This window comes from Amblyomma maculatum, chromosome 1 (genome assembly GCF_055883805.1).
Source record: "Amblyomma maculatum isolate TAMU_Amacu chromosome 1, ASM5588380v1, whole genome shotgun sequence".
In the NCBI taxonomy this organism is placed as follows: Eukaryota; Metazoa; Arthropoda; class Arachnida; order Ixodida; family Ixodidae; genus Amblyomma; species Amblyomma maculatum.
In genome coordinates this window covers 342,711,271-342,728,421 of record NC_139344.1, presented here as the reverse complement: position 1 = coordinate 342,728,421, position 17,151 = coordinate 342,711,271, and the positions used below count along the sequence as shown (strand labels likewise).

At 45.9% G+C, this 17,151-nt stretch overlaps 1 protein-coding gene across 2 annotated transcripts in view; it reads left to right on the top strand.

Annotated features, from left to right (window-relative positions):
- The window catches only part of LOC146207619 (uncharacterized), a 68,842-nt gene extending 56,631 nt beyond the window's left edge, over positions 1-12,211 (top strand). For both annotated transcript variants that reach the window (XM_084589208.1, XM_084589198.1), the window contains one exon: positions 9,694-12,211. In XM_084589208.1, the coding sequence (XP_084445334.1) occupies positions 9,694-9,914 (221 nt within the window). In that variant the 3' untranslated portion in view covers positions 9,915-12,211. The remainder of the gene's footprint in view (positions 1-9,693) is intronic.
- The last annotated feature ends 4,940 nt before the right edge of the window (positions 12,212-17,151 follow it).

Genomic DNA, 17,151 nt, shown 5'->3' with positions numbered 1-17,151 from the left:
GTTCTGAGTCGAGACCGAGGCGAGACGATGCCCCTCAGTAAATTCCGCTCGCGCCACAAATTCGGCAAAAAGAAGAAGAGTGCGCGCGGCGACAACTTTCGGAACCGTCCTGCGGCACCCGAAAGCTCCGAGGATGTGCAGGAGCCAGCGGCAAGTCAAGAAGTCCCCGCGGCCGAAATAGGCCTAGCGAGCTCGGCGGCGCCTACGCCCAGCGGACGCGTCCGCCACGACACGACGATGCTGCAGCCTTCGGACTTGATTGAAAAGAAAAGAAAAGCCGAAGGAATGCTGCAGGAGCTGGGTTCAACCGCAGCGACGAAGAGGAAAGCGGATTTCATCGCCACTTCTGATGCCCGTCTTCTTGACGCGACCGGCGGTTGCCGTGCGGACGATACGACGTTCACTGTTGTGAGTTTGGAGTCGCTGAACGAACTGTTGTCTGCTGTGAAATGTAAAGTGTGTGGCGGGGATGTCCATATTTCAAAAGGAAATCGTGAATATGGTCTAGCCGTTAAACTCTCTCTCGCGTGCGTGATTTGCGGGGACATTTCATCGGCATGGAGTTCGCCGCGCGTGCAAGGCAGCCAGAAGATAAATCCGTTTGCCGTGAATATCCTTGCTGCACGCGCGATGCAAAGTACCGGACATAGGCAAACGGCGCTGAATGATGTGTTTGCGGCGATGAACATATCTCATCGTGGCCTGCACACGAAAACGTGGCAGGACTACGTAAAGAGTAAGCTGACGCCCGCAGCAACACGCGCAGCCGAAGGAGTGTTGAAAGACAGCGCCCGTTCTGTTCGGCAACTCTATAACGAGTTGAACCTTGACAACCCCGGGAACATTTCTGTCTCTTTCGATGGTTCATGGATGACCCGGGGTCATTCATCCCACATCGGTGTCGGCGCCGTAGTAGAACTTTTTACTGGACTGGTACTTGACTATGTAGTTTTCAGTAACTTTTGTGCTGGGGGCCCAAAGAAGGTGACCCGTCCCATGAGGCGTGGAAAGAAAGCCACTTGTGCCAAAAGAACACGGACAAAAAGTCCGGTGAAATGGAAGTTCAGGCCGGACTTGTTTTGTTCGAAAGGTCACTGGAGAAACATGGCCTTAGGTACACGACCATGCTCTCAGACGGCGATAGCCGCACATTTCTTGCATTGCAAGAATCAGCTGTGTACGGCTACATCGAAATCAGCAAAGAAGATTGCACAAACCATGTGCAGAAGCGGATGGGAACGGCCCTACGCAATGCAATTGCCAAGCATAAAGGTGATGCAAAAGAGAGCTTGAGTGGCAAAGGAAAGCTGACAGGCGACCTTGTCACCAAGTTGACATCGTATTACAGCTGGGCCCTGAAGTCCCATGCTGGAGATGTTGGGGCAATGCATAAGGCAGTGATGGCTACCTATCATCACGTAACCTCCAATGATACCGTGTCAAATCACACCCTCTGCCCGACAGGCGCAAACTCGTGGTGCCGCCAGAATGCTGCTGCAGCCAAGGGAGAGCCTGCTCCCAAGCACAGATACAGTTTGCCACCACATGTGTGCAAAGCACTTTTGCCTATTTATGAGCGTTTGGCAGACCCAAAGCTGCTAGAGCGGTGCCAGCAGGGAAAAACCCAGAACAGTAATGAAAGCTTGCACTCCCTAATATGGTCACTCGCACCAAAGGAGCGCCATGCGTCACTGTTCTCCGTTCAAGCAGCTGTTGCGGAGGCTGTTGTCCGCTTCAATGCAGGAAACCTACAAGCATGCTCAAAAATACTGAGTGAGCTAAATATGAACCCTGGCGTCCAGAATATCAGGAGGATGGCTGAGAAGGACAGGCGCCGAACAGCCGAATCAGTACGCAAGCGTGCCTCTGCGGAAAACATGCATCGGGCACTGAAAAAGCGGCATTCTAGTCAGCCCAAGCAGTCAGATTACATGCCTGGTGCATATTAGCTGTCTGCAAGTGTAAATATGTATATATCTTTTCGAAATTTTGAATAAATTGTGCCTAGTTTGTTTTTTCCCATTTTCTCAAAACTCAAATTTTGGACACTTGGCTGGTTTAGTTCGTCGATATCTCTGCATCTAGGACAGATAGAGATGTAATTCCTTTTTCTACATAAAGCTGAAGGTGCAGTGAATGCAATGATCGAAGCAGAATTCTTTATTCAAGCTTCAAAAATTTTTTATTTTGCCAAGTTAATTGAAGCATGATAGGCACGTCTTGAAGGACAACTTTCAAAGTGCAGCAAAATTGCTAATAAGGGTAAAATGGAAAAACTGCTTTGATCATTGCACTCTTTGGTCATTGTACTGTACCGCCATGCATTAAAAATGATGTTTTATAGAGGCGTTTTTTTTGCGCGGAAGTACTAATTAAATGAATAATTAATATTATTATCTCGGGAATTAACTGACATAGAGAAAAACAAGTTACATTTTTGAAATCAGCATAAAAATCTGAACAAGAGGGTATGATTTTATCGGGATTGGCTTTAAAATAATGAAAATAGCTCTAAGACCAGTGTCCCCCCTTAAGCGGCAGGACGGTCGCATGTTATGAGTTGCATGGGCTCGCTATAGGGTCCGCCATAGTCAAAATTATCGTTGCACACCAGCGGCAGATGTATAGCACTTCTAGCACAGAGCCTAATGCAACTAAACTTTTCATAAACTAGAAAAGCATGGAGCATAATGAGTTCGCTAGTAAATTTAAGAGGAGCCGCAAGCAATTGGAGGAAAAAAGAATGGTGAAAAAATGCTCTGCGCGCTTGGCATAGCGCCTTCTCCCAGCTTTTTTGAATAGCTACTGGTGAGAGAAGTGAGAACAGTGAGCGAAGCGGACACCACAAACTATCATAAGCCATTAGGAAACTTAGTAATGCCACGAAAGTGCCAATCGCTGTAAATGTTTTTAAGAGTGCTGGAAAACTATGCAGGGCCTATTGCTTTGATTGAATTCAAGAAAGCTCCATTGTTGCTCCAGCAAAAAACATGAGGCTAGAAGACGGTGAACTAAGAACCTGAGGGTGGAAAAGGCTACCCTTTAGTGTTTCTTATCCTCTTTAAAGGCACTATTCACCAGTGCCCAGACATTTATCAGCATAAGCATAGGATCAGTTAGGATATGCACATTATAAAGAGCAGAAATTGGCTGCTCATTGATGTGAACTCCAAACTAGTAGTGGTGCTGGAGCACATCAAAGTGGTGAACTCCGTGTTTGAATCTGTCAAGTCAGAGTTCAATTATGAACTGTAGAAGAAAGCATTTTGTTTGCTGCTAGTCTGTTCCAAATTGTTTCTCAGGTAATTTGAGCTATTTTAAGTGCCTGTGCATGTTTTGACTGCTTGTCTTGCCTTGTTAGAGATGCGTGCATAGCAAGCGAAGAATTAAATGTTGAATGAAAAGGAAGCAAATTGCTTTTATTTTTGTATGTCAGCAAGAGAAATTTCAATTAATATCAACATTTGACCTTACAAATGTGCTCCAAAACATATGCAATTTTAATGCTCCAGAACTCTTGTTTGCTCCAAAGCTGCTCCAAAATAGTTGAGCCTGCTTCCAACCTGTTGTGAAGTGTGGAATGGAAACAGTCTGCCAAGTCTACTCTGCTTGCTGTCACACCTACATTGTTGTGAACTACGCCCTTCTGGTAACGCAGCATGAACGCAAGAATGGTGCCTTGATCTCATGACTAAAAGCTTGCTTCCGGGGCAGGAAGCGAAGATCAGCGTTTTTGAGCAAGACACTGCAATGGTGCTCTGAAAAGTTATGCAGGAAAAGTTGGATCTTTGACCACCGGTTGTAAGCTTCTTCGAAGTCATTCAGCCGAGCCTCGAACAAGGCCCTGGTCATCCAACTAGGAGCTCGAGCTATAATTGGAAGCAAAGTGCATGGCGAGTGGGCACACCTTTGAAGACCCATTCGTGTTTGTTATTAAGAGGACTGTTACATGGGCCTTGCTCATTCGTTTTGTCGCTATGGCACTGATAATTCCTTAATGTCCAGGTCCAAGTCTGTAGCAGTTGCTAAAATAAGGCAAGTTTCGTTCATGTTGTAAGCATTGCAAGTTCTCTTCGTCACAGCTTGCCACGTGTGTTATACTCACTTTTTGGTGCCTTCTGCACTGACTATCCTTCCAGTAATGGAGTAGTGTTCCTTAAAGGTGTGAAGCAAACCACTTCCCCCCATAAACCACTTAAACGTTCAGGATGCGGGCAAAATCTATTATCTTCTGCTGCTGCATAGGGCTCTCTCAGAGAGACGGGCAAATCTCTTGTACTGATGTCCAAGAACCACTGATACAAAGCTTTCTTTGCTCCAAGCCGGCTTGCTAAGGCAACGCCCATCATTAATCAGCTATTCTTGTGCATCATCTCTGATGACCAACTTGCTTTTCAGAGCAGTGATCCTGAACTGTGCTGCAACATCAAACTTCCTGTTAGTGCCACGTTAGACGCGATGAATGATCTCAAACTTGTTGGATATTGGCAAGGCTTGCTACTGCTTTGTCATCTTACGGGCTGAAAGGCATAATGAATGTACGCACAGCAGCATAGGCGTGGCTGTGGATACGAGAGCTGTGCAAGAGTGCTTCGTCGTTTTTAAGTTGGGCGCACCTGCACTTGTGTTCATGCGACCACTGCCCAGAGGTGACGACCACAGGGTGAACGCTGAGAGCACGGGCTGGGGACATTACTTGAAGGTCTGTGCCCACTTCATAAGCGAAAATGGACAGTGCTTGCGGTGTGCCAAATAATGCAGGAAACTCAAAGGTACAAGTACAGTCGAACCCGGATATATTGATCTCAAAGGGGATCATGAAATAATTCAATATTCAGAAATCGGCTGGAGATGGCGCTTGCGATCGTGAAAAATGATACCGCATTTGTCGCGTAATCAACCCACTCGCATAATGAACCCACCCTCGACTTTTGCCGCCGAGAATTCGAAAACAAACAAAAAGCGTTAGTGGTGCATCCCTCCCTTTCGGCCGTCGCATCCACAGCTCATTTATTGGCAGCGCGCCAAAATGCTACGCAGGGATTTCACAGCGTGTTTATCTTTTGGCTATACTTTTGATGTTAGCTCCTAGAGTGCCCGTGATGGCTTCATTGCACAAGCCTGGTTCGATTTATCACCCCGCATTTGGGGTGGGTGGAGTCGACTCTCACAAAATCATTGGAAAGCGGGACAACTGCAAATGCCATTTGATGCGAACAATGCTAAAAGCAGATGTCATGATCGCAGCTGATCGCGTGCTTTCGTTGATTCAGAGATGAAAAGATGGACGACTCTCGCAAAAATTTAGAATGCCACTTCTTAACGTTTGCAGCCACTATAGCTTACGCTGCGCTGCATGTTCAACATGACGACACGGATGGTCAACTGTCACAAAAAAAAATCTGCCGCTTCTTAACGTCCACAGCTGACATAGCTTACACTACGCCGCACGTTCAGCACAATGATACGCAGGTGTGAAAGGGGTGCTCCATTTGCTCCATTCTGCTCCAGACTGCTTTCCCTGCTTCACCCTGCTTCAATATGCAATATTGCTCCAAAACTGCTCCAAACTGCTGCCTCGATGTTATGCCATAAAATTTAGCGGAACACGGGAACGATGTCACAGCACCGGGGGCAAAGATAAAACGCATCTTGCACTGGGCTTAATACAAATAAAATTTTTGTAAGGTGGAAAGCACAGAGCTTAATAAATATCGGTTCGCAAATAAATTTACTATGAGCCACAGGTGATTGGAGGGAGTTCAATGCGGAAAAAAAATGCACTGTGCATGTGACATAGTACCTCTTCCCAGCCTTTATCGCTGGTGGAGAGAGAGGAGAGAGCAGCAAACGAAGCAGATAGTGCAAACTACTGTGAGCCGTTAGGAAACTTTTCCAACTGCAAAAACTGCATGAGTGATTCTAATGGTTCTGCTCTGAAAACAAGACTTCACCATCGAGCCTCTGTGAATTACAAGCTTGTCTAGTCTACGGCAGACAAAATCATACTTGAAGTGTTATGGGTTGGTGCGCCAAAGGTGTAAATCACTAGGAAGCTTCTCAAGAGTGTTGGAAAGCCATACAAGGCCTATGCCAAGGGGTAAGAATGAGCCCTAGCATTGCTCACGCAAAGAATGATGAACTATTGGCAGGAGGCAGCGAAGTAAGAAAGCCTGAAGGATGAAAAGGCTGCCTTTAGTGCCATCTATCTTTCTTGAAGGCACTACTGACCAGTGGCCGGGAATTTATCAGCACAGACATAGGATCGAAAAGGATATGCACAAGATAGCGCAAATGTCATGCCCATTAATCTGAACTCTAAATTAGTGGCACTGCTTGAGCACTTGAATTGCTCCCAGCAGGTCGATCTTCAGGTCCTGCTTCATTCGAAGCTTCACGGGAAGAGCATTGATCAGCCTCCTCTTATATATTACTTTAAAAGCTCTGGTGACACCCCGATCTAGGGGCTGCAGCTTGGCCAAAAAAAACTGAACCTCATAGTTGTTGAGGTCAACTTCTGCGTTGTGTGCAGTGCAGTTACCTACAAAGATGAACACTTTGCGACCCTCACGCACAAGTTCACAGTTTCGGGAATACAGCCATTTGATGAAAAGTTCACTAGTCATTCAACATTTCTTGTTGAAAGCATACTCTGCGGGGAGTGTGCAGGACCCTTTCATGCACATCGGTGTTCTAAATTTCCCGATAACTAAGGGGCGCAGTCTTGCAGTGCCATCCATGTTGGCTGCAAGCAAAACAGTGAAGTGGACCATACCTTGCTTGTCGCCATGTCACGGCTCTCCATGTGTGTGAAGGGTTTGCTGCGGCAGCATCTGCCAAAATAGTCCCGTTTCATCCACGTAGAAAATGTCCTTTGGCTCGTACCTCACAAGGATTCATGGCCACTCCTCTTCCAGCCACATTTTATGCTCTCACAGTTAGTCATCTCGCCGTCACCTGAGCTTTCCCGACGATGCTGTAGCAAACCTTAATCGTTTGCACCCATCCGGAGCTGGCAACAAAGTTTCGACACCGAGGATAAAGGCGAAGTCTTCGCTTTTTGTTGTAGCATTGGTCCCAACACAGATGTTCGGAGCTCTAACATTCAAAAACTATTTATATACAGTCCTTCTTCACGTCGCTGAAAGCAGGGGGCCGAAGAAGCTATGCACTTGCTCACTTGCTTTGTTTTTCCATTGTCCTGATAACTGCTTTGTTCTTTAGGATAGTTTTCAAGTTAGCTTTCGGGATGCCCAAAAACTTGGCGAGAGCTCACTTCTTTTCACAGTTTTTCATGTGCTGAATAATTTCCAACTTTGTCTTCAACGTTAGAGCTGTTCTCTTCGTCGTGTTCACCACCATGACAACACGTGCGACGCACGAGACTACGCACTCGCTAGAACATTTGTCACATAATCATGCCGCTAGTCCTAGAACTGAAGCTTGAAGCTAAAAGATTAAAAAGCAACAAATGATCAGCCGCTGCTGCAGAGGGGCACTATCGGCAGTTGCGAGGAGCGGGCGATTTCTTGGCTGTCTACTCTGCATGCCGGTGAGCCTCATCTGGTGCTGTCTGCACCCGCGAGGTAGTCCTGAATGCTTGCTATCATATTGGCTTACCTTTTTTCCAAAAAATGAGTGTGTTTAAAAATACATGCGCATTACAATCGTACTCAAAGCTGAAAAACCTCAAAACCGAAACCGAAACAAAGCAACTCAATAAACCAAGGCCAGTCGAATTGCCATCGGTATCATTGGTATCAGCAGGCCGATGAGCTTCTGTGAGCCTCTGTTTTTTGGTTGAGTATTCCAGCTGCTCGATGTCTGCTTAAACCATGGTATCATGGCTTAAATATGCCCGTAAAGGATCACGTGAGCACAGTGTGCGCAGTTTACAGCGACTGGCTCCGTGGGCAGGCCCTCACGTGGTCTCAAGAGAGCGACGCTCAGGGACATTTGCGAGATGGATTCACGGCGCGTGGAAGGCCCTCCAGCTAGCAATGATCATGCATGCATTAAAAAATATTCAATTCACAACCCCTTAGATGGTACTGAAGATGACCTTTTATGGTCGGTGGACAGCGAGAAAGAGCAGTCTTCTGACCCTCACAGCTAGTAGCCTATGACGTCCGCGTCTTGTGCTTGTGTTTGTGTGTGTCGATTCTCTTCCATTAAATGTTTGAGGCAATTTTCAGACACTAGTTTATGCATTATTTCTTGTGCATGGTAGAATCGACGTCAAGTTATTTTCATGGTTTTCAGGTGTTAGATATAACTGCGCGTTACAATCGGGGACGCGCGTTAGAATCGTGCAAATACTGTTGTGCACCACGTGGCACTTGTGTAGTGTAATGAAGCCTGCCATTGAAGAGGGGCAAAGTGAAGTTTGTTGTACAGTTGAACCCAGATAATTTGAATTTTAGTTATATCGAACTCACGGAATATCCTCTTGAAAATCCCATGTAAAAGTATAGGAAAGCTGCGTTGTATATCGAACTCAATTTCACCGGTCGTTCGATATGTCGAACTCCGCACCACGCATTGGACGGTGCGGCTTCCCCAAAGACGATCGCATCATCCTCGGCTGTTTGCCGCGTGACATTTTCAAGCCACGCGCGGAAGGAATGAGAGGGCGCAGTTCGGCGACGTCTAGTCTAGGGCAGCGCCGCGTCCTTTCCCCAAAGGCGCCCACATCTGCGGTGATCGCTGCCGTGCGCCAGCACGTGACGTTTGCAAGCCATATGTGCGTGACGGAACGAGAGGTAACCAATGTAGCCGCGGTGTTCGGGAGAGGGGAAAAACGCGATAAAGCGAAGCGCAATCTTCTATTGAACTTTATTTCTCCCCTTCCTCTCTTTCCCGGTCTTCGTTTGCAGCAGCATGCACTGCGCATGCACGGACAAGCCAGCTCAGCCCGTGGCAGACGCTTTCTCAGTGTGTGTTGTGAACGCTCTGAGCGGCTTGTGTCGTCGTGCTGCACGTGTGTAATCTGCGGTGGCTGCGGAAGCTAAGAAGCATTTTTTTTTTTTTTTTTTTCAAATTCTTGGGGAAAAAGTGGGGGTTATGCGAGTGGGTTGATTACACGCCAATACAGTATAATTTTTCACGATCGCAAGTGGCGTCTGAAGCCGATTTTTATATATCGAATTATCAATTCGATATATCGAACTATTTCGCGATCCTCTTCGAGTTCGATATATCTGGGTTTGACTTATAAGTTTTATGCCAGACCATGTTTGCTATATAGGAAGTTGAAAATGCATGTGTTTGGCAAAAATAATCTGGAAGAGTTCGATGTAGCTAATAATTCGTTATATGCATGTTCGTTATACCGAGGTTTCACTGTAGCGTGTCTAAGCGGAATGTGGCTGCTTACTTCAGCTTGTGTTGCTTGCGTGTTTACTTTAATTAACATTCATATCAACGAGCATTCATCCCCTTAAACCACAATTCCACATCTCTAAGGTGCAATGTGATATCACATCGATTTCCTCTTTTAATTTTTAATTTTCAGTAAGCATCAAAAGTTCAGTCTGCTGTCTTTCTAACAGTAATCTAAAAAATGTTGCATCAGCTGATCTTTTGGTTTTGTCTGTGTTTTGAGCCGAGATCTTACTTCAGTGAAGTTTGGAATTGTAGCTTTTGGAAATATGCAAATCTCTTGAGGCTGCATCCCCTCCTATTTCCTTGCAGAGCCGAAAGGAACTGAGGACGAAGAGGCCCTGCAGCGGCTGGCTTCATGCTCATCGACCCGCTCTACTAGTAGCACATCGTCTCGCTCATCGATGAGCATCCTCCCCGTCCAGGACAGCAAGGCTCCCTGGAATGCCTATGAGGATTACGAAGGCACCAGCCACAGTGATGGCGGCACAGAGAAGAACTCTGATCCAGCTCGGATTACAGATCTAGCCTGATGATAAGCCGTCGTTCATGCTGTGCAAAACTTGAGGCTGTGCATCTCAATTTTTGTCTCTCTCTCTCTCTCTCTCCCCCTTCCCCTCTCCTGTCTTTGCCTCCGGATGAGTTTCTTTTACTTTGTTTTTTCTTAAAGCAGCGCATTTTGGAGTAGTGTGCTAAATATGATGAAGAAAGTCTGTGTGTGTGTGTGTGTGTGTGTGTGTGTGTGTGTGTGTGTGTGTGTGTGTGTGTGTGTGTGTGTGTGTGTGCGCGTGCGCGCGCGCGCGTGTGTGTGCATATGCGTGCCTGCTCCTTTTTTAGGGAGTTGTAGCAGCCTTAACTGCCTCTTCAGATTTTCCTTTTTAGTGTTTTCTGCCTGTGTTCACACTGCGTTCCTAGATAAACATATATTCACTTAGGTGCTCTTGTTGTCTTAAGACAAACATCTCTCTTGTATTGCATGCCAGTTTGGTTGTGGGAGCACCTAGGAGAGACTCTCGTAGAAGAACACATTTAAGGCTGTAGTGTGTGCTGCCCAGATGAGTGTAATGAAAGTGTAGCTTGATAGTGCAGAACATTTGCTGGTGAACAATGTTCAAAAAGTGATCCTTTCTTTTTTTTTTTCTGGAACATTGTTTCTATGATGTATGTATCGTATCTGCAAATGGACTGTAAAATGTAGCGACTTCAGAATAAGCGACTTGTGCTTGCTTCTGTGTGGAAAAAAAGTTTCTCAAATGGTTTCATGAAACCTCAACTACTGTACATCTCTCGGATAATTACTTGAGTGCACAGACAGGGTATTCCTGTTGGTGCGATGTGCATTGCTTTGAAAGGACTGCAGGCCTCTAGCCAAGCTCGGCCGACTTTCGCTCTTTGGTCAGTTTTTTTTTTCTTTTTTTTTTTTTTTCAGATTTCTGGTTTGATAGTTTTCTTACACATCTTGTGGCCCTCCTCAAACAATGCTTCTCTGTCTTGGGGTTTTGCACTGCTGCGAGAACGTATTCTCAACTGTGATTTCATATGGGGAAGGCTGACGGGGAGCCTCAAAACAATGGGCAGCACCTTATATGCACTCTCTGAGCATCATGGCTTTCTTTCTTTTTTTCACACGTGTGTGTGTGTCCGTGTGCAGGAAGCCATCGGCAGCTGTGTGGCACCATTATCGTGTAGCTGAGACGTAGTAGCTTTGGGGACTTGCACGACCACTTTTTTTTTTTTTTTTTTTCGCAACTATGGAGTGCTTCCCCCGAGAACAGTCATCTCACGTAGCGATTGACGCAATGTTGTGATATGCTGCGGTATCTCTGAGCTGTTTCTTGCGGGGATGCTCTTGAAGCATTATACGATGGTATGCATGCATGCGTGCGCATGGCGAAGTTGCAAGACGGCAGCGTGCGAGAGATTGGTGGCAAGCATAATAATGCCTTACGCCTCTGACGTGTTGCTAAGCGGACACAGGTACAGGAGACAGAATGAACCACTTTTAACTTTTCACCTTTAGCAGTTGTGCATGAGCAAGCCTGGCAACCGCGACAGATTATAATACTTTATACAACATGTACATGATAACATTTTTCTTCGGAACCCTCTACGGGGTTGCGGAAGCCACGGACGCTGCCTGCATAACCGTACCCTGGGAGGATCTTGTAGCAGCACAATAATGTTTCTCAGCATCAACCATGTGAAAGCCAGCACCAGCAAATGCTAAGTGTTGTGACATATTTCCCGCATTTGTGGCACCACTCTCTCTCTTTCTTTGCCTGTTTTCTGAGCGTTTCATCACATTTTGTTGATGTTGCAGTTACTACAATTATGAGCAAAGTGCTCAGTAAATACTCACACCTGGTTTCTTGTGATAGCTCCAAGCTGTAGTGAAAAGAGGGAGAAAAAAAAAGCATCCTAAAGTTAATGGCCAGTTTTTTTTATATACATATATATTATATATATATATATATTGCTCCAAATGTACTTTATTTATCAGTACTTGTAGGCTCACGGCATGTGCCTTCATGGCGGCTGAGAGCGTTTCTTTTCGCTCGCCCCCCCTCCACCTCCCCACCCCAATTTTCTTTTTTTCATTGAAGGTGAACGCATCGACATACTGCAGAGATTTCACATTTTGCATCTCCGACGTGCTTTTTATGTGGGATTGCACCAAGCGCATCTTGTACTTGTAGCCTCATCTGCTTCTCTGTTTTTGTGTACCTGCAACATTGCTTCATCTGTGTGTTGCAATTCGGAAGTCACCTTTAGGTTGATGGTTTTACTTTAGTTGCTGAGTATATTTATAATAAAACATATTATTTCACAAGGCCTCGCTGTCTCTCAATGTAGCAGTTGGGCTCACAGTTGCGTGTGTGTGTATATCAGTATTTAGTGCATATTATACATCTAGTTTCGCGTAAAACTCATAGCTGAGGTAACACGGACTGAAGGTGTGAAGGCTTCAAGGTATAACTCAGTAGGGGCAGTTGTTGCACTGTTTAAAACTGATCACGAAACACTTGACCTTTCTATACAGGCCAGTGAAACCTTAGTTGGGAGCATTAGATAATTAGAATTTATTCCAAGGTTCTTACTATTTCGTGTGCCTGCTTGGAAGTGGCTGCCTTTCCTTCCGCATTCTTAACATCATTGAGCTTTTGATGGCTGTTGAACTTTGACTTGCATGTTGTTCACCAGACAGGTGCTGCCAGCTGACTTAATTTAACAGTGCTGGTGGATACTACTGCGATTAGGGTGGCCAGCAAGCTAGTCAGTCTAGCATAGCGGATTGCATAAATGAACAGGCAGTTTACGCAGGTACAAGGTACACGGGTACCTTCAAGAATAGAGTTTTCTGGCGGCCTGTTCGGTATCTTTTTAACTGTGTAGACGAATGTGGCTGTGGAAATGGATAGTCACTCTCTGTGTGCACCATAGTCCTGTGGATGGTGCTTAATACTCCAGTGTAGAGTATACAATAGACACACTCAACAGGGTGGACCTAATCAGCCAATATTCATCTGTGCTCAAGTCTTGTGATGTTTGTGGAAAGCACAGGGTTTGATCCATGATGCTGCTTGCTACCCATTCATTTCCATTGAGTACAAGATTTCCCCTGGTCACGTGCTGCGCTTCTTTGCAATGAAATACTTGGATTACCACAGGTCTTGCGCCTCACTTTTCGTATGGTGCCTTCTTTTTTCTGCAAGATAAGTAGATTAGAACACCTCAACTGATAGCACAAAAGCCAAGACCAACACCTCGTGCCATGTAGCCCGAACAACTATTAATTGTCTTTGTATATTGTGCAAGATCCTCTGGCAGCGTTTTCTCTGGCTCTGATTTCTGCCCTCATTTGCATTCCCATGTAGCATGAGGAATGACACATATTTAAGATTTTCTTGGGGTTCTTTTTACCCTGAGCGAAAAAGTCGATAAAACCATGCCCTTTGTTTCAACAATTTGCGGCAGGTAATGCCAAGATGTCATGGCGCTGCAAAAACTGCTAAAATATGTCCTGTAGGCATCTGCTTCTAAAATGTATGAAATCGTTATAGACCTATAGCGCTCTGTTGCCTGGAGTGCAGACTTATCTTCACATATGCATTCCAGGAACGAAGCGAAAAGGTGCTGATAGGGCTCTGTCTTCCCCCTCCGCCTGCGATAGACTGGGAGTATGGCACCTATAGATGGCTGCAACTTATCGGTGTGTGCGTTACAATGAGAAGGCATGAAACAAAGTTTGAATATGATGTGTCAGGTCACAAGCCCATCAAACATTAGCTGAGTATGCTAAACACCCTCGCATCTTTACTGCGAGCTTTCCTTTACAGTGGTGGAGTGGGCTTATGTTGTGAGCAATGGCTCCGAATGGCCATAGTAGGTTAGCATGAGTAATTTTCGGATACTCTTCCCGCGCTGCACTTCATCTATTTAATCTGGCACTAAAAGATGCTAACGAATTTGATTGCCTATTTTTGCCTTAAGCACTATGACGGCCTTGAAGGTGCTAGCACTGCACCTCATTACTATCTCGCAGTTTGTTGCGCTGTCACTGAAGGAAACGTCGAGCTGCTTTCCCACTTGTATAGGAAGGAGCAACTTCTTGAGCCCATAAAATTGGAGCAGGGGCTGGGCTGCGAGAGACGATGTTGCCAATAACAGCCTGGCACCACAGTGCAACAAAGAACCCAAGAGCCTAGTTGAAATTAATTGTGACGAGCATGATGCCCTTTTTTCCTTTACTGATTTCACTTCAGCACCGAATGTGGAAATTTGTTCTAAAATGTCGTTACACGACAGCTGTAGCTGTGGATCCTTTACCTGAATTCTCTTGGGGAATGCCCTCTTTCCTGGCTTTTTCTTTTAAAAATGTAGCGGATCAATTGTACTCCCCAACTATGCTGACGAGGGATGTAACCACCGCTGGCTTGCTTACTAGAGGTCGACTTCTGCCGCTGAAATTACTATCTGGCAAACTGGCGCCTGCCACACTGACTGGTCATGGTAACATCCCCTCAGAAACGCCTGAATATTTTCAAAGAAATGTGTCCATACCCTTCAATGATCTCGCCTTAAACAATTGAACCAATGGTTTAGAACTGTGATCGGAGTGTTGCTGAGGAATTTTCGCCCAGCACTCTTGCTGCAGCGCTCAAATGAGTCGTGTGTCTATCCAGATGTCTTGATTCGAGAGCACAGATCAATCATGACTCCCAATTCAAAACAAGTGAATGTCAAATGAGTGAGTACAGCCCAATAATTCACAAAGTTATGTCCACCGAAAATCTAATTGAGATCTGAACATCCGCAGGCTGGTTTAGATGCACATGGGACGTCATCCGGATGTCCTTTCTTGGCTATCAACTAGATCCAGTACTGGTAAGCGAGATTGTGTAATGGATATTTCTTTCTGCCATTAGCAAACCAGTGAATATCTTGGGAATTCACATTTTGGGATGAATGAATAGTGCCACATGGTTAACTACCTGCTGTACGGTTACGTTACGTCACGCATTTTATTTCGTTTCGTCGCTCTCAAAAATAATGAGCTCACAGTTGGTAACGACTGCCCTTGCACCAAGCTGTGAGGCAAAATGCGCAATACCACTTGGAGTATGCACATGTAATATCTGGATGTCGCATCTGTACTGAGCTTCCTCCGCGTCACGATCTTGGAAGAATACAGCGCAGAGGTCATTTCGGAACCCGCGGCTAAAGTCTTATATGGTCGCCAGCTCACTCTGAATTAGACAGCAATGAAGGGGTTAACAAACATGGACCGAGATATCTCGTGCCGGCGCAGCCAGGGGGTACCGCTAGAGAACACAGCTGGAGCAAGAAATATGACTAATTACAGCGAAATTGTGAGACACTGCAGGCTATAGGCATGAAGGCATTACCCTCACATAACAGAGCTTAACTAGATAAAATGGACGAGATAGCGTGGAGGAAATTTCATACACATATCCAGACACGATTCTCGCCAATCACTTCTAGCCAGAGTTAACTTCAAGCAAAAGCAAACATTGCGGACTTGGGATGCTAAGATCATACAATATGAGAATGCGAAAATAGCTAGGGCAGAAGTAGCTATGTAGTAGTAGTAGTAGTAGACTTTATTGATGGGCTCAAGAGAAGAGATCACCAAACCCGGCTGGGCGGACGGCCCTTCTGCAAAGTGAAGACAAGGAGAACCGACTACAAGCTTTCCGATTAGCCAAGGCTGCCAACGAGGCCCAATGACGGCCTGCACGTAAGCCGACCAAACGCCCAGAGCGGGCTGAACTGGTCTCTCTCTCTCTCTCTCTTGGACGAAATAAAGTTTATTTATTAATGCGTTCGCATTGTATGGCTCTGTAGGGGGTTTCAAGTGGGCATGGTATTCTCGGAGCTGTAAAAGAGGAAATAGTCAGTGTATCAGAAAAAAGAATAGTACTATCAGATAGAGTGTCAAGGAAAGGTGTGCAAGTAGCAGAATGTCTGTGAGTTGATTTATTAATTAGAGTCAATTAAGTCAAATCAGAAGTCAATAGCCGGGAGGGGTTAACGTCGACGTTAGAGGTCACATATGGGTGACGTAGGCCTAACTTCTGGTGGCGGGAAAATTGAAATGTTTGAACGTGAACGAGCGGGTAAGGGTATTTGCGGGGTGCACAAATATGTGGGAAGGGTTAGCAAGTGCTGTAAAGAGAAGTAATAAACCAACTGCAGTCTGAAAAATTCCGAGAGCACTGCAGAATCTGCTGTGCAGAAATGCGAAAGCTTGAGCGTTGCTGCTGCACACGGTACATCGCGCGCCCCTTGCCGAACACATGCGTTCCGTTGAACGCATCAAAGTTCAGCGGCGCTCTATGATTGGTTTACAGGAAAGGTAAGTATCTGTGACTCGCGTAATGGAATGATTGATTTATGGGTTAAAACTTCACTTTCCACCGATTCAGGAGACCCCCTACTCGCTGCTCCTACCACGCAGGCCTGAGAAACGGGGCTTGGACCTCCGCGACTAAATGCTGGCGAATATACTGTCACGTAGTGGTGACGAGGTCGACGACACAAATGAAGGGGGTCGATGATTGCACTAAAGAAACTCTTTATTTGGGCTGACTTGCGCCCGCAAAAGAACTAAGTAACTCGGCGGCGGCGATAGAAACAAACGTGCTCGTCGATCGTCGAGCAAAGAATGCTCGTCACACTCGTCAACGCTCAATTTAAAGGCTGCACAGAACAATCTAGATAACGTCGCAAACAGCTACCAGCACGGGCTGGAACATTGTGGAAAGACACCCGAGTGGCCGGAACCTTCGAGACAGATCTCGGTGCATCTTGCGCTACAACAAAACTGATAAAGGCGTAACTCACGACATCGAGCATTAACAAAGATTACGGAACTGATACGCGGTCCGGAATCAGAGTGATAAGCCCGTATGCCGGCGGCTGTTAAAAAAAAAACAAATACTGTTTTGAAGGTTTCGCGGCAATATATTGGTTCTTCGTGGCCTCAGCCGCCAGGCGGACGGCTCGATGCTGGTCAGCGGGGTTCTCGCTTCGCAGCAGGGTCAGGGTCTCCCAGGCTTCTCTATTTTATATGTCTCTAGCGCCCGGAGATCTAGGGCATTCCTAAATTACGTGGTCGAAGGTCCCCCTCACTTCGCGCCTGACATTGAGCAATGGTGTGGCATAGAATATTCGTCTTATTATGTACGCCTGCATCTATTTTACCTGCATCAGCCTCAGGAGGCTTCTCTTTTTGAGACATTTGCCTTT